The following is a 19673-nucleotide window of genomic DNA, read 5'->3' as shown; positions in this document are numbered from 1 at the left end:
GTAACAGCAGGGGCAACGACAGTAATGGATTTTGACTTAGAAACTGTCACCACCGTTCATCCCTAGCCCACTGCAGCAGTCCAGGGGAATCAGTAGACTTGGGTTCTAATCCTAACTCTACCTCTAACTTTCTCTTTTTTTTTTTTTTTTTTTTTTTTTTTGGGTTTATTTTTTTTTGTGGTACGCGGGCCTCTCACTGTTGTGGCCTCTCCCGTTGCGGAGCACAGGCTCAGGGGCCACGGCTCACGGGCCCAGCCGCTCCACGGCACGTGGGATCCTCCCGGACCGGGGCACGAACCCGTGTCCCCTGCATCGGCAGGCGGACTCTCAACCACTGCGCCACCAGGGAAGCCCCTCTAACTTTCTCTTAAACATCAGGCAGCTCTCAGGACCCCTGAACTTCAATTTCTCCATCTCTAAAATTTTAATAATATCTACATTAACATGCTGATGTTTGTGAAGATTGCAAAGTACATTTATTACTCCGTTCAGGTTAAGTAATGTGCCCAGGGTCACACGGCTGGTAATGTAGCTTACCACCTCGCTGTGTGACCTTAAGCAGGGTACTTAACATCTCTATGCCTCAGTTTTCTCATCTGTAGAAAAGATGATAATAGCATCTCTCTATAGAGTTGCTATGAGGATTAAATGCATTACATTAATTGCATCACAGTTTACATTAATATTTCTAAAGTCCTTTGGAACAGTGCCCTGCACAGAGTTAGCACTAGTTTGTATTTGTTAAATAAAATAGCTACAGTGAGTGATAGTAATGACAACAGCCCTCCACTTGCTCAGTGACCTGAGGTGCTCAACCTCTTAGTTTCCGGGTCTGTGAGACACGGACAAACTAACCTTCCCTACCCAGAAAGGTCTCTTAAAGTTTTAAATTAGACTGAATTGGGAGAGGGTGCTATGAGCTGTTGAAGCTCGTCCAAATGCTGATAAACAGGACAAAAAAAACGAGAATAAAACTCAGGTCTCCTTAAACCAGCTGCAATGTCAACATGCTTTGAAAATTGTCTATTAAGGATGCAAATGAGAAGTTAGCCACACTTGTTAGAAGCAGTGTAAACAAAACCATTAGCAGGTACTTGTGTGAAAGTTGGTCTAGAGAAGTGGCAAGCTGCTGAATTAAACAAGGAAAACAAACCCTCCTCCAGGGGACATTGTCCACTTGCTCAGAGCTCTGTGCCTTTTCTGAGAGTTTCCTGGGTAGCACAGGTTTAATAAACCTATTTGCAGGCAGGTTAATAATAGCAGCTAACACTTATTAAGCACTTCCTACATGCCATGTCTGTGCTAAGTACTTTGATGACATTAGCCCGTTGAATTCTCATACCAACTCTACAAGGGAGGTACTAGTATTATGATCTCGATTTACTGTCAAGAAAACCAGGCACAGAGGGGCTCAGTGACTTGCTCAAGGTCACACAGCTAAATAAATAGGGGCGTCGAGCTAGAAACCCAGTCCACGGGGCTCCAGTATTAGTCAAAACAGATCTGATATCACTCCTGGCCTCTGGCCACTCCCGGCCATGTGGTTTTGAGCAAATCACTAAACATCTCTGAGACTCTTGTTTCATGTAGAATCAGATGTGATTGCAGCAGCATTGTGAGGGTTAATTGAAATCACATGTGCATAGAGGCCAGCACGTGTAAGCAGTCACCAAATGGTGGCTATAATTAGTCTGATAGGTATAAAGCCATCTCATTTAATCCTCCAATGACTGAATTGTATGTCCTGTTTCCTGTTCTATCTCCAGCACATTAGAACAGTACCTGACACGTAGTAGGTGCTCAATTAATAATTGTGAAATTAAGTTCCTCAATTGACACGGCTAAGGAAGTTGTTCGCAGTCTGGCCTTTTCAGCTGTATTTCCAGTTACATCCCTATTCCTGAATTAGGCATCTTGGCTTCAGCTTCTGGAGTGTTCAGCATTGTTTCCTCTGCTTCTCCTCCTCTCTTCCCCCCACTACCCCCCATTTGTCCGTGGCCCTTTAGCTTGAATGCTCTGTTTCATCTTCAAGTCTTGGTATAGATCTTAACCTTCTTCAGCCAGTCTTCTCTGAGTCCCAAGAGAAGTCCAAAAGTGAGATGTGTAGTTACCGTGGAGCTGGGTATATAATGCCTTGCCCTTTCAAATGGATACCATTTAAATGTTGGCTTAATATTTATCAAATCTTAATATTTATAGGAAAGACTGTTTTTCTTGTCTTATGTTAGTTTGTTTTTTTTTGTTTTTTCTTTTCTACCCATAGGGCCTTCTTACCAGGGAAGGGCCATTGACATTTTGTCTCCAATTCTAATTTATCCCAGTGAAATCTTGACACCTCTTGCAGACTGGACCGCTGGCTGGCTGTTCTGGTTGCCAGCCCTAGTCAGGTCAAGTTCCTCAAAACTGAGTAAAGCATCCTTTCTCTGGAGTTACACAGCCCCCCACCCCATGCTTCTCACTGTCGCAGCCCCACTGCTGTGTTGACTTACCTGCTTTCCTGTCTGGTCCTTGTCACACTGCAAACTCCTCATGAGCAGGGACTAGGTCTTAATCACCTGTGTGTCCCCGTTATCACTGCTTGCCCAAGGACTTTTTCAAAGCCATAACTGTCGAATTAAAGAATTCATCCACCTAAGATTTGCTGCCCCAACTCTGTGCCTGGTCTTTTGTGGGGCGATAAGAATGCAAAGAAGCATTGAGTACAAGTCCTTGCCCACCAGGGGCAAAGTGGACTCTGAGGACAGATGTTTGAGCCTCACTTGGTCCTGATTGATGTTGATAGACTACACGTAACAGTATAAGAGAAGCAGGTGGATTTGAGATAGGTTGAAAAGGTCATTGTATACTAAGATGAAACATTTAGAATGAATCTTACGGGTGAGGAAGCATTTCTTCTCTCCAAGACCTACACAAGTTACCTAGCAACCAAGTTTGTTTCATTTGTACATGTGTTTACAGCATATACCGCGCATTCTTCCAAGAGAAGTTAATATTATCCACATGAATCCAACCTATAAAAAATGGATAATATAAAGATATGACAGGACGGATCAGGGCCATTTGTAAGGAGAGAAAGGGAAAGGGAGAAAATGGTTTCAGGAGCCTGAAATGGGAGAATTACTCAATGTGAGATAGATTTAGCGCTGTTTGTCTTGGCAACCAAAGTAAGCAGGAAAAAAAGTGGTGGATTATAGAGTTGTCCTTGCTTGAGAAGAGGAAGTTTGCAGTTTTGGGGTTTTTGCTTTGCTTTGTTTTGTTTTCCAGAGGATGTACTCCTTTTCCTGACATAATTTGCTAAGAGAGATATTTCCTATATATTCCTATGTAAGAAGTAGTGAACAATGCCATCAACAGTTTTGAAGTTTCAGTCTTTCTCACGTCATTTAGAGGAGAAAACTGAGGCCCAGAAGGGTCTCACAGCCAGTGAGGAGGTGAAATTGGGATAGGAGATGTCCCAGACTACTCTATTCTAATCTGAATATATTGAATATACTTAAATATAATTTACTTTAAAGTGCAGTGAAAATGTATGTAAAAATATGGACTCAAAGAGCACATCCAGCCTCAATAGTCCTTGCTAGGCTATCTGTTTAATGTCATTTTTATGTGATTTTAGGAGGGAGAGGAGATAAATACATGTGTTTAATAGCATTGTTAACTGGAAGCCTCTTATTTTCATTGCCAAAGCTGAAGTTGGCTCCAATAATGGAAAACACTGACCTAGAGAATGCAGACAGTGATTTTTAACTTTCGTTGTCAGTAACTAGTTGCAGAGGTATGGGGGATATTCACTCACGCACTTGTTTTGGTTGTAGTTTCAAATTTTAGGCTAGGCCTGACCTCTGACCTCTCCGACTGCTGATGGAAAGATGGGGCTTTACCGCTCAGAGTGGACATAGAACGTGCACTGGCCAGCTCCTTGTCACAAAAGTACAACCTTGCACTCTCAGCTGTTTGAAACATTTGCAAGAGCTCAGGTGCGAGACATATTCACAGACAACTGATGGAAGCACGCAAAGTCCAGCCATTCATTCAGACAGGTGTTTTCATATGTGGGTCCTGTGAAACATTAGTTCCATGAGATGCTCAAAGACAGAAAAAGGGACGTTCCAGTGGTCAAGCCCATATGGAAAGTCTGCCCTCTAGAACTATCTCTTGAAGGTTCACAGGGTACCTGAGGATAATAAAAGCTCTAAGTCCTGCAGTGCTCAAACATATCATATTTTGTTGGTTCTAATGTGCCCAGATTTTTCCACATTTTAACATTTTTGAAGTTAGGATGTATTTTACTATCGATGGTTTGACAGAGTTTAATTAAAAATTGTTTTTTCTTTCTTAGTGTTAGGTGAAATGCTAGTGTTTCTTATAGGTGTTGAGGGTCTTAGAGTAGATAAAATATTTTATATAATTGAGCCCAAGGTTCTCCATGGCATTCCCTTCCCTTCCCTTCCTTTTCCTCTCCTTCCTTCTTTTCTGAAGAATACTCTTGAGTATGTTACCTTCAAAATGGCTTTTCTAGAAACTCTAATTTTTTCCCTTGAGTGAAACCTGTAGACGTAGGCCACTCTGACAAGAGTTTTACTAATCTTCATGCTGGTCAATGTTGGGACAGTCCTGAGAACTTTCATGAGAAACATTAGTGGGGTCCATGTGGCTGAAGGCCTTAACTGCTAGGTCACAGAGGGCCCTGGTCCTGATTGACCCCAGAGTAGGATTTCTTACAGGTGTCAGGAACAGCAAAGCTGAGAAAACGCCTGCTTCTCTCTTGCCTTGGTGGTAGATGCTAAGATTCATCCCTAACCTTAGTCCAAGTCCATGTGGTATGTAGTTTCTTGAGCTCTTCTTACCCTTAACTTTGCTCTATTCTTTTTTTGTTTTTTCTGGGATTTGATTCCCTTCCCCATTTAAAAAAAAGTTTCTAGTCTATGCATGTCATTACATAATTGTATTGATTCTATAGCCATTGAGGAATGAATGAATGAATGCGCAGGTAAATACGTGAATAAATAACTAAATACCCTGCCTTGAGAATGTGTGTAAATGCCATTTCTCTTAGGCCCCAGTTTCCGTTTTTTTGAAGAACAAGCAGATTGGAAGCAGTCATTTGTGCTAAAGTGGAAGGAGCCCTAGATTTGGAGGAAGAAGATCCAAGTCCAGGTCCTGGCTTTTCCAAAGCGCTTGTGTGATCTTGGTCAAGGGATTTAAAATGCCAAACCTCAGGGTCCTTGGTGGCAATGTCAGAATGAAAGTACCCATCTCATGACATTGCTGTAAGGATTAAATAAAACATGCTCTTGGCTAAAAATGTATAAGATTTTGTGGTACGGGTTCTGAATCCCCATCCAATTCTAGTATTCTCTGTAATGTGATGGGTGTGTTCAGGGTAACACATTCACTGCCTTCAGCTAAAATGCCCAGTTTGTATCTCTGTACTTATTTTATTTTATGTTTTTCATTTTGGCATATGTATAAATATAGTTTCATGCAGATCTTGGCTGGTTTCCTGTGAGCCTACACTCTTTAGAATTTCTGTAAGAAAATCTCCCAGACGACAGAATGTTCTAAAGGAGCTGTATAATTATGTCGCATGGTACAAAAATAAGATTAAAGAGAAAAATAGAAACCAACAACTAAATAGACCTTTGCATAAACCATCCTGTACCCTGAGGTGTCTTGGGGGAAAGAGTTGCTCACGTTTTAAAACTCAAAGGATCATTTGCATTTATGGGTTCTCTCTCTCCTCTTTCTCTCTCTCTCTCTCTCTCTCTCTCTCTCTCGCTCTCTCTCTCTCGCTCTCTCCCTCTCCCTCTCTCTCCTCCTACATCTCTAAGGGTCTTACTAAGCGAACCCGGCCTTTTATCTCCCTTCCTTCCTCTCGTGCTGAGCCACAGTCTTTTCTCACCCCCAGGCAAAAGAAAATCACCATGCACCTACAGTTGTAATATGGCTAAAGTCATACACACACATTCATATACACACTTCTTGAAACAGGAACTCCAGGTTTAATTCCTAGCACCACTATCGCCAAGGTATATCTCCATGGGCAAGTCACTTCACTTCTCTAAACTTCAGTTTTCTCATCTGAAAATGGGAGCAACAGCTCCTTGTGAAGGTTGTATATTAGTTTCCTAGTGCTTCCGCAATGCATTACCACAAACTTAGTACCTTAAAACAATACATATTTACTATTTTATGGTTCTGGAGGGCAGAAGTTCTAAAATCTAGGCATCGGCAGAACTTCAAGGCCGGAGACATAGTCTCTGTGTCTGCTTGTCTGTGTATCTCTTTCCTCTGCTTCCAAGTTATATCTCCTTCTCTGATCCTGTCACTCTTCTCTACCTCATATGCTCCTATAAGGACCCTTTTGATTACATTGAGTCCACCCAGGTAATCCAGAATAATTGTCCCATCTCAAAATTCTTAACTTAGGGCTTCCCTGGTGGCGCAGTGGTTGAGAGTCCGCCTGCCGATGCGGGGGGACGCGGGTTAGTGCCCCGGTCCGGGAAGATCCCACATGCCGCGGAGCGGCTGGGCCCGTAAGCCATAGCCGCTGAGCCTGCGCATCCGGAGCCTGTGCTCCGCAACAGGAGAGGCCACAACAGTGAGAGGCCCGCGGACTGCAAAAAAAAAAAAAAAAAATCAGAAAAGGGTAACTCTGTTGGCTTTAAGAAATCTGGATCTAGAAAGAGGCCAGCAGCTAAGATCTGAGAACCACTGGAAGTAAATGTACATTCTCTGGGAAGTGTAAATTGGCTAATAGATTAAGCAGCAATCATAGGTAATACTAGCATAATCACAGTAGCTGATGCGTTAATTGGCCACTACATCATAGATACTATTTTATCCTTTATGTAAGTTACCTCTAATTCTCACATCAGCCCTATGATAAGGATTATTATTATCCCCATTTCATCGATAACGACACTGAGGCCTAGGGTAGTTAACAGACTTGATCAGGGTCACACAGCTGGGAAGTGGTACAGCCTCTATTTGATCACAGCTTTAATTAGATCCAGAATCTGAACTTGACATTTTGTGCCTCCTTTAGGTAAGGGGGCCTGGAATGTCAATAAATTCACCAAAGTAGAAATTATACAAGCTACATTCTCAGACTAGAATGTGATAATATTAGATATTAGCAGCAATCTGTCTAGCATATGAATCTATATATTTGGGAATTACAAAAAGCAACCTTCTAAATAACACTTGGGTAAATAAAATCAAACTTAAATGCTCACCTCTTTAGCAATGAGCAGGAGCTGGAAAGCTGCATATCAGACTCATGGAATAGAGGCAAAGCAGTAGTCAGAAGCTCCATGACATTTACTAAGAAGAAAGAAAGACCGAAAATAAACAAATGAAACATTCAACTCCAGAAGCCAGAAAAAGAGTTATAAAACAAACTCAGAGAGAGCAGCAGGAAGGAATTAATACAAGTAAAAGCTGAAATAAATGAAATAGAAAAAAAAAGGAGCCTTGCCAATAAAATGCAAAAGCTTCTTCGAAGGAGAGAGAGAGAACACAAACACATTAGTAATGAGCTAGGGGCATAACCATAGAAGCACAGAAGATAAAACAAATTTAATGAGAAGACTGTGTGCAAATTTATGCCAATAAATTTAAAAGTCTTGATAAAATGCATTATTTCCTTAGAAAATATAAATTACCAAGTTTGAGTCATGATGCTGTAGAAAATCTAAATAGCCAAATATTATAAAGTGATAAGAGAGCTAAATGTCTACAATTAAAAAGAAGACATCAAGCCCAGGTGATTTTATATGCAGGTCTTACCAAATCATCAAGGAACGGAGAACCTCTATCTTATGTAAACTGATCCAGAGAAAGAAAATAAAGGACAGTTTTCTAATTTATTCCATAATCCTAGCATAACCTGAATACCCAAACTGGCCAAATATATACTCATTCATCTGGTTGATGTATTAGAACTGATGGGCTCCTTCTGTGGTAGGATGAAAAATCAACTTTCAAAAATCAAGAATAACTTTCCTCAATATCAGCAATAACTAACTAGAAAACATAAGGGAAAACAAATGTGAAAACTGATCATATTCCTCAAGTGGAAAATACTGTAATAATAGAAGCTGTCACTCTACTATATCCTTGTGCACGCTATATTTCAGACACAACTCATTTAATCTTCACAGTGGCTCTGTGCGGTGGGAACTTCTTCATAGATAAGCAAAGGAAGTACAGAGAGGTTAAGCATTTTGTCCAGGGTCACACAGCAAAAAATGGTGGAATCTGGATTTGGACTATTGTGGTCTGGATCCTAAGCACCTGCTTGTAACCTCTACCATAGTGCATTGCATAAATACCTATGAATAAACCCCCACCAGATATGTGCAATATTTTTATGACCTAAAGTCTAAAACTTCAGTGAAGGTTTTAAAAGAACACTTGCTAAATGGAGATGCAAACTATGTTTCAGAATTAGAAGACTCCGAACTGTAAAGATGCTGTATCAATCAGTCAGGATAAGATAGGCTATGTTGCTGTAACAAGTGAAGCCTCCCAAACCAGGAGATTGTACACAAAAGTTGATTTCTGGTTCACACAAGGTCCATTGTAATTGAGGCAGCATTCTTCCATCCTGCAGTATTGATCTGGAACACGTGATCTCCAAGCTTGCCATAGCAAGGGAAGAGAGAGCTTGAGAGTCATGCAACATGTTTGTAAGGGCTGGATCTGCAGTGACTTATATCACAGCAACACAGATTCCATCTCTCAGAATCCCTTCACATGGTCCCTTAAACCCAACTGCAAAGGCAGCTTAGATGCGTAGTCTACAGGGTGTCCACAAAGAGGATCCAGTGTGGTGAACATAAGATATCATCTCTGCCACAGTTGTCAACGGTGCTCACCACAGAGTTGACTCTCAATGCGTATGTCTTACAGGAAAAAAAAATGAACAACTTTCCCCCATTTAGTCTACAAATTCAATTTAGACAACCCAAAATTCCACTAAAGTTTTACATGAAATTTGACAAAACAACTCTAAACTTTATCTGAAGGGAAAAATGAGTAAGAACAGTGAGGAAATTTTGAAATAGGAAATTAGTGTTCTTGACAGGGAGAAGACTTACCTTGCTACATTCAAAACATGCCATAAAACTCTATTAATGAAAATAGTGCTGAATTATTGCAGGAATATATAGATAATTAAATAAAATTTCCAACTATGTATATGTGGTACATATAAGGATTTAATACATGACAAAAAGGCATTTCAAACTACTTAGGGAAGGGATGGCTCCTTCAGATACTCATCTACCCATTTTAAAAATAATTAAGTTAAAATAACCACTCCCACCATGCACAAAAATAAATGCCACACAGATTAAATAACCAAAGATGAAAAAACTATATAAATACTACAAGAATATAAAGAAAGATTGGGTTTTTTTAGCATCTTTGTGGCTTCCTAAGCATCACACAAAATTCAAAAGCAATAAAGGACCAGGATAAAGAGGTTATAAGACATCAAAAGCAATATTAAAATGCAAGTACAGACTGGAAGAAATTTTGGAAGGTGAAAGATAATTACTGAGAAAATGTGCAAAACATATATAAACCAATAAGGAAAAAGACAAGTCTCACAAAACATGGATGGATAATGAGAAATACAAATGACCATAGCATGAAAAGATGAACCTCACCAGTAATCAGGGAAATGCAAAACCAAACAAAAATGATGAATTTTTGACATCCCAGATTGGCAATAATGAACGTGACAGATGTGGAGAAATGAGTTCTGTCATTCATCAGTGATAGGATTGTAAACTGGCAGTGCCTCTACAGATAGCCATTTAGTAGATCTATCAAAATTTAAAAATTCATAAAACATTGATCTAGCAATCCCTCTTTTAAGAATCTGTTTTCTAAAAAATAAACTCAAAATGGATTAAAGACCTAAATGTAAGGCCAGACACTATCAAACTCTCAGAGGAAAGCATAGGCAGAACACTCTATGACATAAATCACAGAAAGACCCTTTTAGACCCACCTCCTAGAGAAATGGAAATAAAAACAAAAATAAACAAATGGGACCTAAGGAAACTTCAAAGCTTTTGCACAGCAAAGGAGAACATAAACAAGATGAAAAGACAAACGTTCCTAGACGTATTTGCTAGGAACCTTTTGGAAGGTTCCTCCAGAAAAGACAACCTCCAGAATGGGACAAAATATTTGCAAATGAAGCAACTGACAAAGGATTAATCTCCAAAATTTACAAGCAGCTCATGCAGCTCAATATCAAAAAACAAACAACCCAATCCAAAAATGGGCAGGAGACCTAAATAGACATTTCTCCAGAGAAGATATACAGACTGCCAACAAACATATGAAAGGATGCTCAACATCACTCATAATTAGAGAAATGCAGATCAAAGCTACAGTGAGGTATCACCTCACACCAGTCAGAATGGCCATCATCAAAAAATCTACAAACAATAAATGCTGGAGAGGGTGTGGAGAAAAGGGAACCCTCTTGCACTGTTGGTAAGAATGTAAATTGATACAGCCACTATGGAGAACAGTATGGAGGTTCCTCAAAAAACTAAAAGTAGAACTACCATATGACCCAGCAATCCCACTACTGGGCATATACCCTGAGAACACCATAATTCAAAAAGAGTCATGTACCACAATGTTCATTGCAGCTCTATTTACAATAGCCAGGACATGGAAGCAACCTAAGTGACCGTCGACAGATGAATGGATAAAGAAGGTGTGGCACATATATACAATGGAATATTACTCAGCCATAAAAAGAAACAAAATTGACTTATTTGTAGTGAGGTGGATGGACCTAGAGTCTGTCATACAGAGTGAAGTAAGTCAGAAAGAGAAAAATAAATACTGTATACTAACACATATATATGGAATAAAAAAAAAAAGGTTCTGAAGAACCTAGGAACAGGACAGGAATAAAGACGCAGACATAGAGAATGGACTTGAGGACACAGGGAGGGGGAAAGGTAAGCTGGGACAAAGTGAGAGAGTGGCATGGACATATGTACACTACCAAACGTAAAATAGATAGCTAGTGGGAAGCAGCCGCATAGCACAGGGAGATCAGCTCGGTGCTTTGTGACCACCTAGAGAGCTGGGATAGGGAGGGTGGGAGGGAGAGGCAAGAGGGAGGAGATATGGGGATGTATGTATATGTATAGCTGATTCACTTTGTTATAAAGCAGAAACTGACACACCATTGTAAAGCAATTATGCTCCACTAAAGACGGTAAAAAACAAAAATCTGTTTTATAGAAACACACACATGCATAGTGATATATGTGCAAAATTCTTCACTGTGGCACCATTTGTAATAACAAACAGCTATAAACAACCAAAATGCCCATCAATAAAGATTAGGTAAAATCATTATGGTGCATTCATACTGCACAATGCCAAACAGTCATTAAGAAGATTGATCTGTATGTATACTGATTTGAAAAGATCTCCAAGAAATTAGGTACAAATGCATATCTCACAACAATGTATAGGGTAATTCTGTTTATGAGTTTATGAAAAATTATAATTTTAAAATATATATGATATTAAAATAATATATTATATTATAAAAAGTGTAATATATATATAGTAGATCTCTAAATGCAGTAAAAATCCCTACAAGAATACATAATTATTAACAATGATGACCGCTGGAACAGGAAGTAAGGATATGTGTGGAGTGGAGTGAGAAATGAAGAACTTCTCTGTTTTACTCTATAGACTTTGATACTATCTAATCTTTTACAACAACAATGTATTCATTCATAGGTGTACACGTGTGTGTGTGTGTATGTATGTGTATGTGTGAGAGAGGCGGGTGGGGGGAGGGAGAGAGAGAAGAGGGTGAGCTCTACCCAGTATATCATTTCTCGTATTTGCTAGGAACCTTTTGGAATAAATGGATGGAACTATACTTTATTGAGAACTTACCATATACTCTGCACATTTATATAACTCACATTATCTGTACTGCAACTTTATGAAGGGAGAGTTGCATGTATTTAATAGATGCAAAAAGAAGACAGGATAGACTTGACCAAGGTACCAAGATAGCCCTCCTTCCAAGAACTTTCCACTGTACTTTGGGCAGGAGCATGTAAACATTGGAAAGACAGTCGGTGCACCTATGCAATACACTGGGAATTAGAGGAAAACAAGGACAGAGTGACAGCCTGCTTCAGACGTAAGGTGTTCCTGAGTTTTCAATAGGAGTGATCTTGGGTCATGTTTTCAGCTCTGCCTGCCTACTTCCTGCCTTCAGTTGGGTTCTGTGTCTCTAGCATCAGCTAGTGGTTCCTGCAGACTGGGTACACTTTCTTCCCAAACCATGTCACAGAGCCCCTCCCTTCTCCCACATGAGCCTTTTTGCAGTCAGATTCAATAGATCTTCACTTCATCCCATGGGAGAAAGGCCGATAGGAGACTGACTACTTTCTGCTGACTCCAATTAGCATAGTGTAACCAGGGTCATGTGATGCAAATAAGGACAACTGTATTTGGAAAAGACAAGTGAGGGAAAAGTTACCTTTGTTGCTAGACAGCCCTGATACTGAACACCAGCTTTGCCACTAACTCGTGGTGTGACATGCTTTATTTCATGGCTCTTCCTGTTGCTCTCTGTAAAGCAGGAATGATGATACTACCTTTTTCGTGGTTAGAAAATAAACATACAAAGTGCCTAGTCAGTAGCATATGCTCAATAAGTAAATACCACCATTGCCACCATTACAACCTCTCTATATTTATTTTGTTAAGTACACTTTAATTTCTAACTGTTTATGCAGTCAGTGTATCATGGAACCTCATAGCAGCCTAGTGGATTAATGTAGGATAGTAGTGTCTACCCCCTTTTACAGATGAGGAAACTGGAGACCAAAGATGTAAAATGACTTGCCTGGTTCACATATGTCACAAGGAACAAAGATGACATTTTACAGCTATCTTCAATCGTTCAACCTGTTCTCTTGTATGTCTTATTTCTTATGTGCACCCTACCCTCAGTGCCTAGCAAAGGACCATGAACAGATAGACATTCACAGAATTTCAGTTTCTGAATTGATTTTCTCATAGGCTAGGACCTCTGCTTTCTCTTTTCCCCCCATGCCTCTCTAAGAGATTTCTTTCCCACTGTAAACATCCCAAATTGCAAATATTTTTTCCACACCCCATTCACATGCCTGTTTGGGCCATCGTGGAGCCCATCCCAGTTTCAAAGGCGTGTCAAGGGCCCTTCCGCTGTCAGGATTAGGTAGTTAGAGACCAACAGAGGCTGCTAACATTGCTAATTGAACAGAAGCTGTGGCTGCTGCCCCCCTGCCCACTCCCCCATGTGCTGTCCATGGTCCTGGAAGGATCACCTCTGAGCTACAAGGGCAATAAAAACCTTGTTTTTGCTACAGTCTTCAACCTTGGCCAGCAGATACACTGGAAATAGGTTCTGGTTTGAGAAGCTAGTTGGTAATTCCCTGTGAATTGGTCTCTCGTGCTTTTTAAGGTTTGTGTGTTCATGGAAAACAGTTTTTAAATTTGCTTTGTGTATGGATGTGCTCTCTGACGTCCCCCTCAACTCCTCCAAAATGTCACAGATGACTTTCCTTGAATTTACCAATTTGCAGGATTAATGTGCTTCTCTCTAGACACCTGTGCCCTAGATAGATTCCAGCCAGAATAGCTGTATGCATTCCTAAATTCTGACCTGTTTTGCAGGCAAAGGAGGCCTTGATTTTAGGTCACCCCCGATGGGGGCATTCAGCATGCGAGCTAACTCTTGGCCCTGTTTTATCATGCAGTTGTGTGGAGGAGTTCAAGCTGGCTCCTGATGGAAAATCCTGCCTAATGCTCTCAGATGTCTGCGAGGGCCCCAAGTGCCTCAAACCTGATTCCAAGTTCAACAACACCCTCTTTGGAGAGATGCTACATGGTTACAACAACCGGACGCAGCATGTGAACCAAGGCCAAGTCTTCCAGATGACCTTTAGGTATGGGACAGACACCTGCACTTCACTCGTCAAGTCACTGACCCAAAATCTGGGCAGGGGGAGGAAGCCATGGGCACCATGGGATAGAGGTCTATTACACTGGTCAGCATCTCCCCCAAATCACTAATGCCTGTGCATGAAGTATCAGCAGTCAGCAAAGTCCATTCCCTGAAGTTCTTTTTCCATTCACCTATCCTTTATTTATCCCACCCTCCCATTTTCTAACTCTATCCACATATTTGCAATTCAATCTTAAATCATCCTGTAAGTACAGTTAATGGAATTTCTAATGTGATTAATCTTTCCGTCTATTAAAAATAAGTATCTTATGTAGGCTATTCAGGCAGTTCAAAAAGAAAGACATTTAATGAACGAGAAAATAAATTTTCCATCACCCAGAAATAGCCAGAATTAACATTTTCTTGAACATTCTCAAAACACCTCTCTCTCTCTTTCCCTCTCTATCTGTGTATCAGTGTACACACACACACACACACACACACACACACACACACACACACACCACACAAACACATAAACATGCCAACTCTCAGTAAAGCTGTTTAGGAATTGCTTTTTTTGCTCATCAGTATGTCAAAGACCTCTTTCCCTGTTAACAAATACAGGGGTACATGTGAAATTAAAAGATTGAGACTACTCTCACATAAGAATAAACAGAGGGACTGGGTTGGCCAAATTTTATGAAGATTAGACATGCATTGTACTTCTGAATGTCTTCTTGGGAGAGTTGAAGAAACTGGGGCTGTTCTATCTGGAGAAGAAAGGCCTTAGGTGGGATTTATTCATGCCTCAAAATCTGAAAGCCATAAGATGGTAGCAGCATGAGAAGAACTGTTCCGTGTATAAGAAATGATTATCTTAAAAAAGAAACAACTATACTTTGAGACAGTTTTGCATAAAAATGTAATAGGATATTATCACAAAGAAGGGTTCTCCCTACCATTTGAGGTCATGTCAACAAAAGTCAGAACTGGTAAGAAACATCACCGTTAGAATCATCCTCGTCTTCATCCTGTCATCTCACTAATAATAATTGTAAAAATAATAATAATAATTGTGATTGTAGTAGGAGTGGCTACTATTTATCAGGAAATACTCTATATGTCAAGCTCTTTGGTAAGTATTTTAAAAATAATAATAACCACTAACACGAATTTAGCGCATGCTGTGGGCATTCGAAGCACTTTCCATTCCTTAATTTAATGTCATCCTCACAATGGCCCCGTGAAGCAGAGGCTGTTGCCATCCCCTTTATACAGATGAGAAGTGGCAGTGTTAAGTGACTTTCCCAAATCCCCCTTATAGGAAGTAAAAGAGCCAGGGGAGTACCATTTTAGCTTCACAATGAAAACCCTTTGAGATACCATGGCCTCCATTTTACAGTTGAAAAGTCAACACCAGAGAGGTAAACTGACTTTCTCAAAGTCACCATCTACTGAGAGGGGTAGTGAGGATTCAGATGTATATCTGGCTGACTCCAAAGCCCTGCTCTTATCTTCTAATCCAACATACCTTATCACTTCCCATTTTATAGAACTAGAATGAAAACGTGAATTCCATAAAACTGTTCATCTATGTAGTTATCACATGCTCTTTGAGCACCTGCTATGTCCCAGGTACCATGCTTCAGACCCTGTGGTGCTTAGATATAGTGTGTGTGTGTGTGTGTGTGTGTGTGTGTGTGTGGGTGGGTGGGTGGTGTGTGTGTAATCTTAAGTACTTAATTTGTGGCAGGAATTATGAAGTAAAGATGCAATGTTCCAGGTAATCAGTTAACAGTGGGATCTAATTTAGTTGGAGTAGAGTGTGTGTGTGGTGGAGGAGGAGTACATCTATTGGATTAGAAAACAGTAAGGCTCACAGTCTACCTTGCAGAGGAAGTGTTATTTAACTAATACCTGGAAGATGAGTTGGAGCTAGCATTGTAAAAGGTTTCAAGCAGAGACAGATATTCTAAGGAGGAAAAGAACTTGGTTGGTTTCAGGAGAGGAAGAATGTGGTGTGGTTAAAGCTGAGTAAATATGGGATGTGAAGCCAGAGGGGTAAGCAGTGACAGATTATGGGCGTCTTGCAGGCAAAGTCTTTATTCTAATAGCAAAGAGGAGAACTCTTAGATGGTTAAAAGAGGGGAATATGTCATGATTGCATTGTATGTTTTGACTTCATGGTAGCTGTGCGGAAGTAGATTGCAATGAGGGTGGAAAGGAAGACAGTGGAATGGGGTCAATTAGGTGTCTTGTGGAAGCTACTTGAGAATGTTAGTGGCTTCAACCAGGATGATGGGAACACAATTGAGAAAGGGGATTTGGGGAGATATTTGAAGGGTATAATGGACAAGGGCCAGGGAACAGTTGCAGGCAAAGGGTAAGGTTGAGGGAGGATTCAAGGGTGATAGAAGTACTGGCAGCCACATAGCAATTTAATGGCGGAGTCGAGTCCTCCAACTCCCAGATGCGCAAGCCAAGGCCAATGCTACTTCGGAGCAATTTAAGGGCAATCTGGATGAGGTACTTTTAATTCTAATATTCTACAGTCCTGATTTTCTATAGTTTTAATAGTCTATGAGTTGAGTACCATGATGGATAGAATAATGCTGCATGGAATCCAAAGGAAAACATTAATTGTCCCTGGCCTTCAAGAAAGGAATTTACAAGTTTGCAAGAAGACACACACTCAATTAGAAAACAAATATGTGAACACTTAATTTGCAAAGAAATGTTCCAAATGATGCCAGTGGTTTTCAGAGTTCCCATACGAAGACTTTTGAAAGGAATTAGAAGGAATGAGAAAGTGCTTCATAAAGGATGAGGTTTATGAACTGGAGTTTGAAGTGATGGCAAAGAACAGTGCCTCTTGGGAGAGATAAGACCTATAAAGGCATTTTCCTGTCCAGGAAGGAGCATGCAGAAGCCCAGATATATTGATAAGCGAGGGGAGTGGGAGGGACAGGAAAAAAAATCTCCAGATAGACCCAGCTCCAAATCCTGGCCCCATCCGTGACAAGCATAGTCCTACTGCCTCATCTTTAAAAAGGAGTGTTTAATCAGATACTAGTAACTGTAATATGGCAACATTGCTTGTTTTATGTAGTTTGATTTCTCATAGCAACTATCAGAGTGACTGGCATGTGATAAATGATCAAATGCACTAGTTCCCATTCTCAAGTGTGAAGATCAGCTTGGTCCAAAAGAAGGATACAAATTGGGTAGTAAGATGCTAGATCCTGAAGGGACTTCATGGCATCCCAGGATCTCATTTGCATGTGGGGAAGGGACTTGGCTAAGGTCACAAGGCAAGTCATTGCAGAGCTAGCCTATAAACTCAGATCTCCTGGTTGTCCAGCATGCTTGCCTTACCCCTACCAATAGACTGGTTGGTAAGGAGAGCCTGGCTCCTCAAAGGCTGACCTGGAACTCTGCAAGCTCAGACAGAATTTAAGCCCCATCAGGAGTCCTCCTTCTGCCTCAAACACTCTATTTATTGTTCCCAGCCCTTCCATCTTGGGCCGTCTCTGAATAGCTAGGGCCGATCTTCCCTGATTTGCTCAGGAAAAGCAGTATAGTGAAGAGACCACACTGTTGTCTTTTGACAACAGCCTCCAGATGTAGGAAACTCCCCAGACTACCATTATATTAGAGTAGCCCATTTCACTTCAGCTCACTCATCCTTGGCTTCAGTTAAGCTTTCTTTGCAATTATTTCTGTCCCCAGACCATGTCACCTCTGGGAGCCACGTGCTAAGGCAATTGACTTCCCTCTGTGGGAAGGCGAATGGCTTCTGACGAATCTAAATTTTTCTCTTTCAAGTCTCCTTTCCTGAGCCCCAGATAAAGGGGAGGCTGCGGCTCCTTTGTCCTTCAGGTTTCAGAAGGCAGGCCTGTAAAGTTCTTGGCATCAAAGGCTGTTGTCACTTCCCGCCTCCTTCTCCTTCCTTGCTCTCCTCCTGCAAGTAATTTCCGGTCCAGTCCTCCAGAGTAGCTAGCAGGCACCCCACCAGCCCCATATGCCGCATTTCCTGACAACTGCCTGGCCTGGGATTTCAAACTCTCTCCCAGCTAAAGAATCTGCTGCGTGACAGTCACAACTCTGCTTTGTACTCCCCCCTGCCCCCAGCTGGATCCCCACACCTAGCAACTGCCGAGAGAAGACAGGTCTGCCTCTCATGTCTTCTCTTGAGCCTCTGAAAGAGCAACCTGGATTTCTGCTTCCAAAAAGCCTCACGTGGGCTTCCCTGGTGGCGCGGTGGTTGAGAGTCCGCCTGCCGATGCAGGGGACACGGGTTCGTGCCCCGGTCCGGGAAGATCCCACGTGCCGTGGAGCGCCTGGGCCCCTGAGCCATGGCCGCTGAGCCTGCACGTCTGGAGCCTATGCTCTGCAACGGGAGAGGCCACAACAGTGAGAGGCCCGCGTACCGCAAAAAAAAAAAAAAAAAAAAAAGCCTCACGTTTCAAATCTCTGAGCTGGACAAACTTAAAGATTAACAAAGTTCAGACCTAACCTCTTATCGTATAGCTGGAGAAACTGAGACCCAGGAAAGGATATTACTTGCCCGGTGCTCACCATGATTTGGGGCCCCGCTGAGACTGGAAGTTTGAGTTTGTGACTCCCAAACCAGTGTTCTCTTGGTTTCTGCTTCTGTTACAGGGGACGTATGTAACTTCTCCATACCCCCATACTAGTGTGTGCTAAGACGAACCACCTGCTTCATCCCTGCTGTCAGCAGACAGTGACGACACAGGTGTCTTGGGGATGCCAGATTCATAACGAAGGGGGCATCTTAGGCAAAGCCCACTTGCACGTACATGATTCTGCAGGAACTTGACCCCATTCCTGGCTATCTCCTCGGGTTGCCACACGTAGGCTGCAGCCTGTCTCTGGGAGAGGAACGTGTGGAGGCGTTTAGGACGCTGACGAGTCCAGGACTTATCCACTGTGTGGGAAGATGAAGTGGAGCACAGTAAGAGACACAGAGAAAGACAGCGGCAGGGTGAGAGTGATAAGGAGAAGCAGTCAGAGGGACAAAGCTGAGACATGTGGAGAGACAAGGATGGAGGAGATATTGAGAGTCAGAGTACAGAAGGAGGGATCGCCAGGCACAGAAAGGGTTAAAGAGATACCGAGTAGTGACAAGGGTTAAAGAGATAAGGAGGTAGATGCTGAAAGGTAGGGGAGTCGGGAAGGAGTGAAAGATGAAAGTCCTGTTCTGTAAATAAGTTCACTTGTATCGTTTTTTTTAGATTCCATATATAAGCAATACCATATGATATTTGTCTTTCTCTGTCTGGCTTACTTCACTTAGTATGATAATCTCCATCTATCCATGGTGCTGCAAATGGCATTATTTCATTCTTTTTAATGGCTGAGTAATAGTCCATTGTATATATGTAAAATGAACTTATTTACAAAACAGAAACAGACTCACAGACTTAGAAAACAAATTTATGGTTAACAAAGGGGAAAGGCAGGGGGAGAGGGATAAATTGGGAGTTTGGGATTGACATATACACACTACTATATATAAAATAGATAATCAACAAGGACCTACTGTATAGCACAGGGAACTCTGCCCAATATTCTGTGATAACATAAATGGGAAAAGAATTTGAAAAAGAATAGATACATGTATATATATACATATATGTAT

At 41.3% G+C, this 19673-nt stretch overlaps 1 protein-coding gene across 3 annotated transcripts in view; it reads left to right on the top strand.

Moving 5' to 3' along the window:
- Positions 1–19673, top strand: part of ASTN2 (astrotactin 2) — a 914376-nt gene that overhangs the window by 587935 nt on the left and 306768 nt on the right. For all 3 annotated transcript variants that reach the window (XM_065878807.1, XM_065878806.1, XM_065878804.1), the window contains one exon: positions 13821–14009. In XM_065878807.1, coding sequence (XP_065734879.1) covers positions 13821–14009 — 189 coding nt within the window. The remainder of the gene's footprint in view (positions 1–13820; positions 14010–19673) is intronic.

This window comes from Phocoena phocoena, chromosome 6, assembly GCF_963924675.1.
Source record: "Phocoena phocoena chromosome 6, mPhoPho1.1, whole genome shotgun sequence".
NCBI lineage: Eukaryota > Metazoa > Chordata > Mammalia > Artiodactyla > Phocoenidae > Phocoena > Phocoena phocoena.
This window is presented reverse-complemented; position numbering and strand designations above follow the sequence as displayed.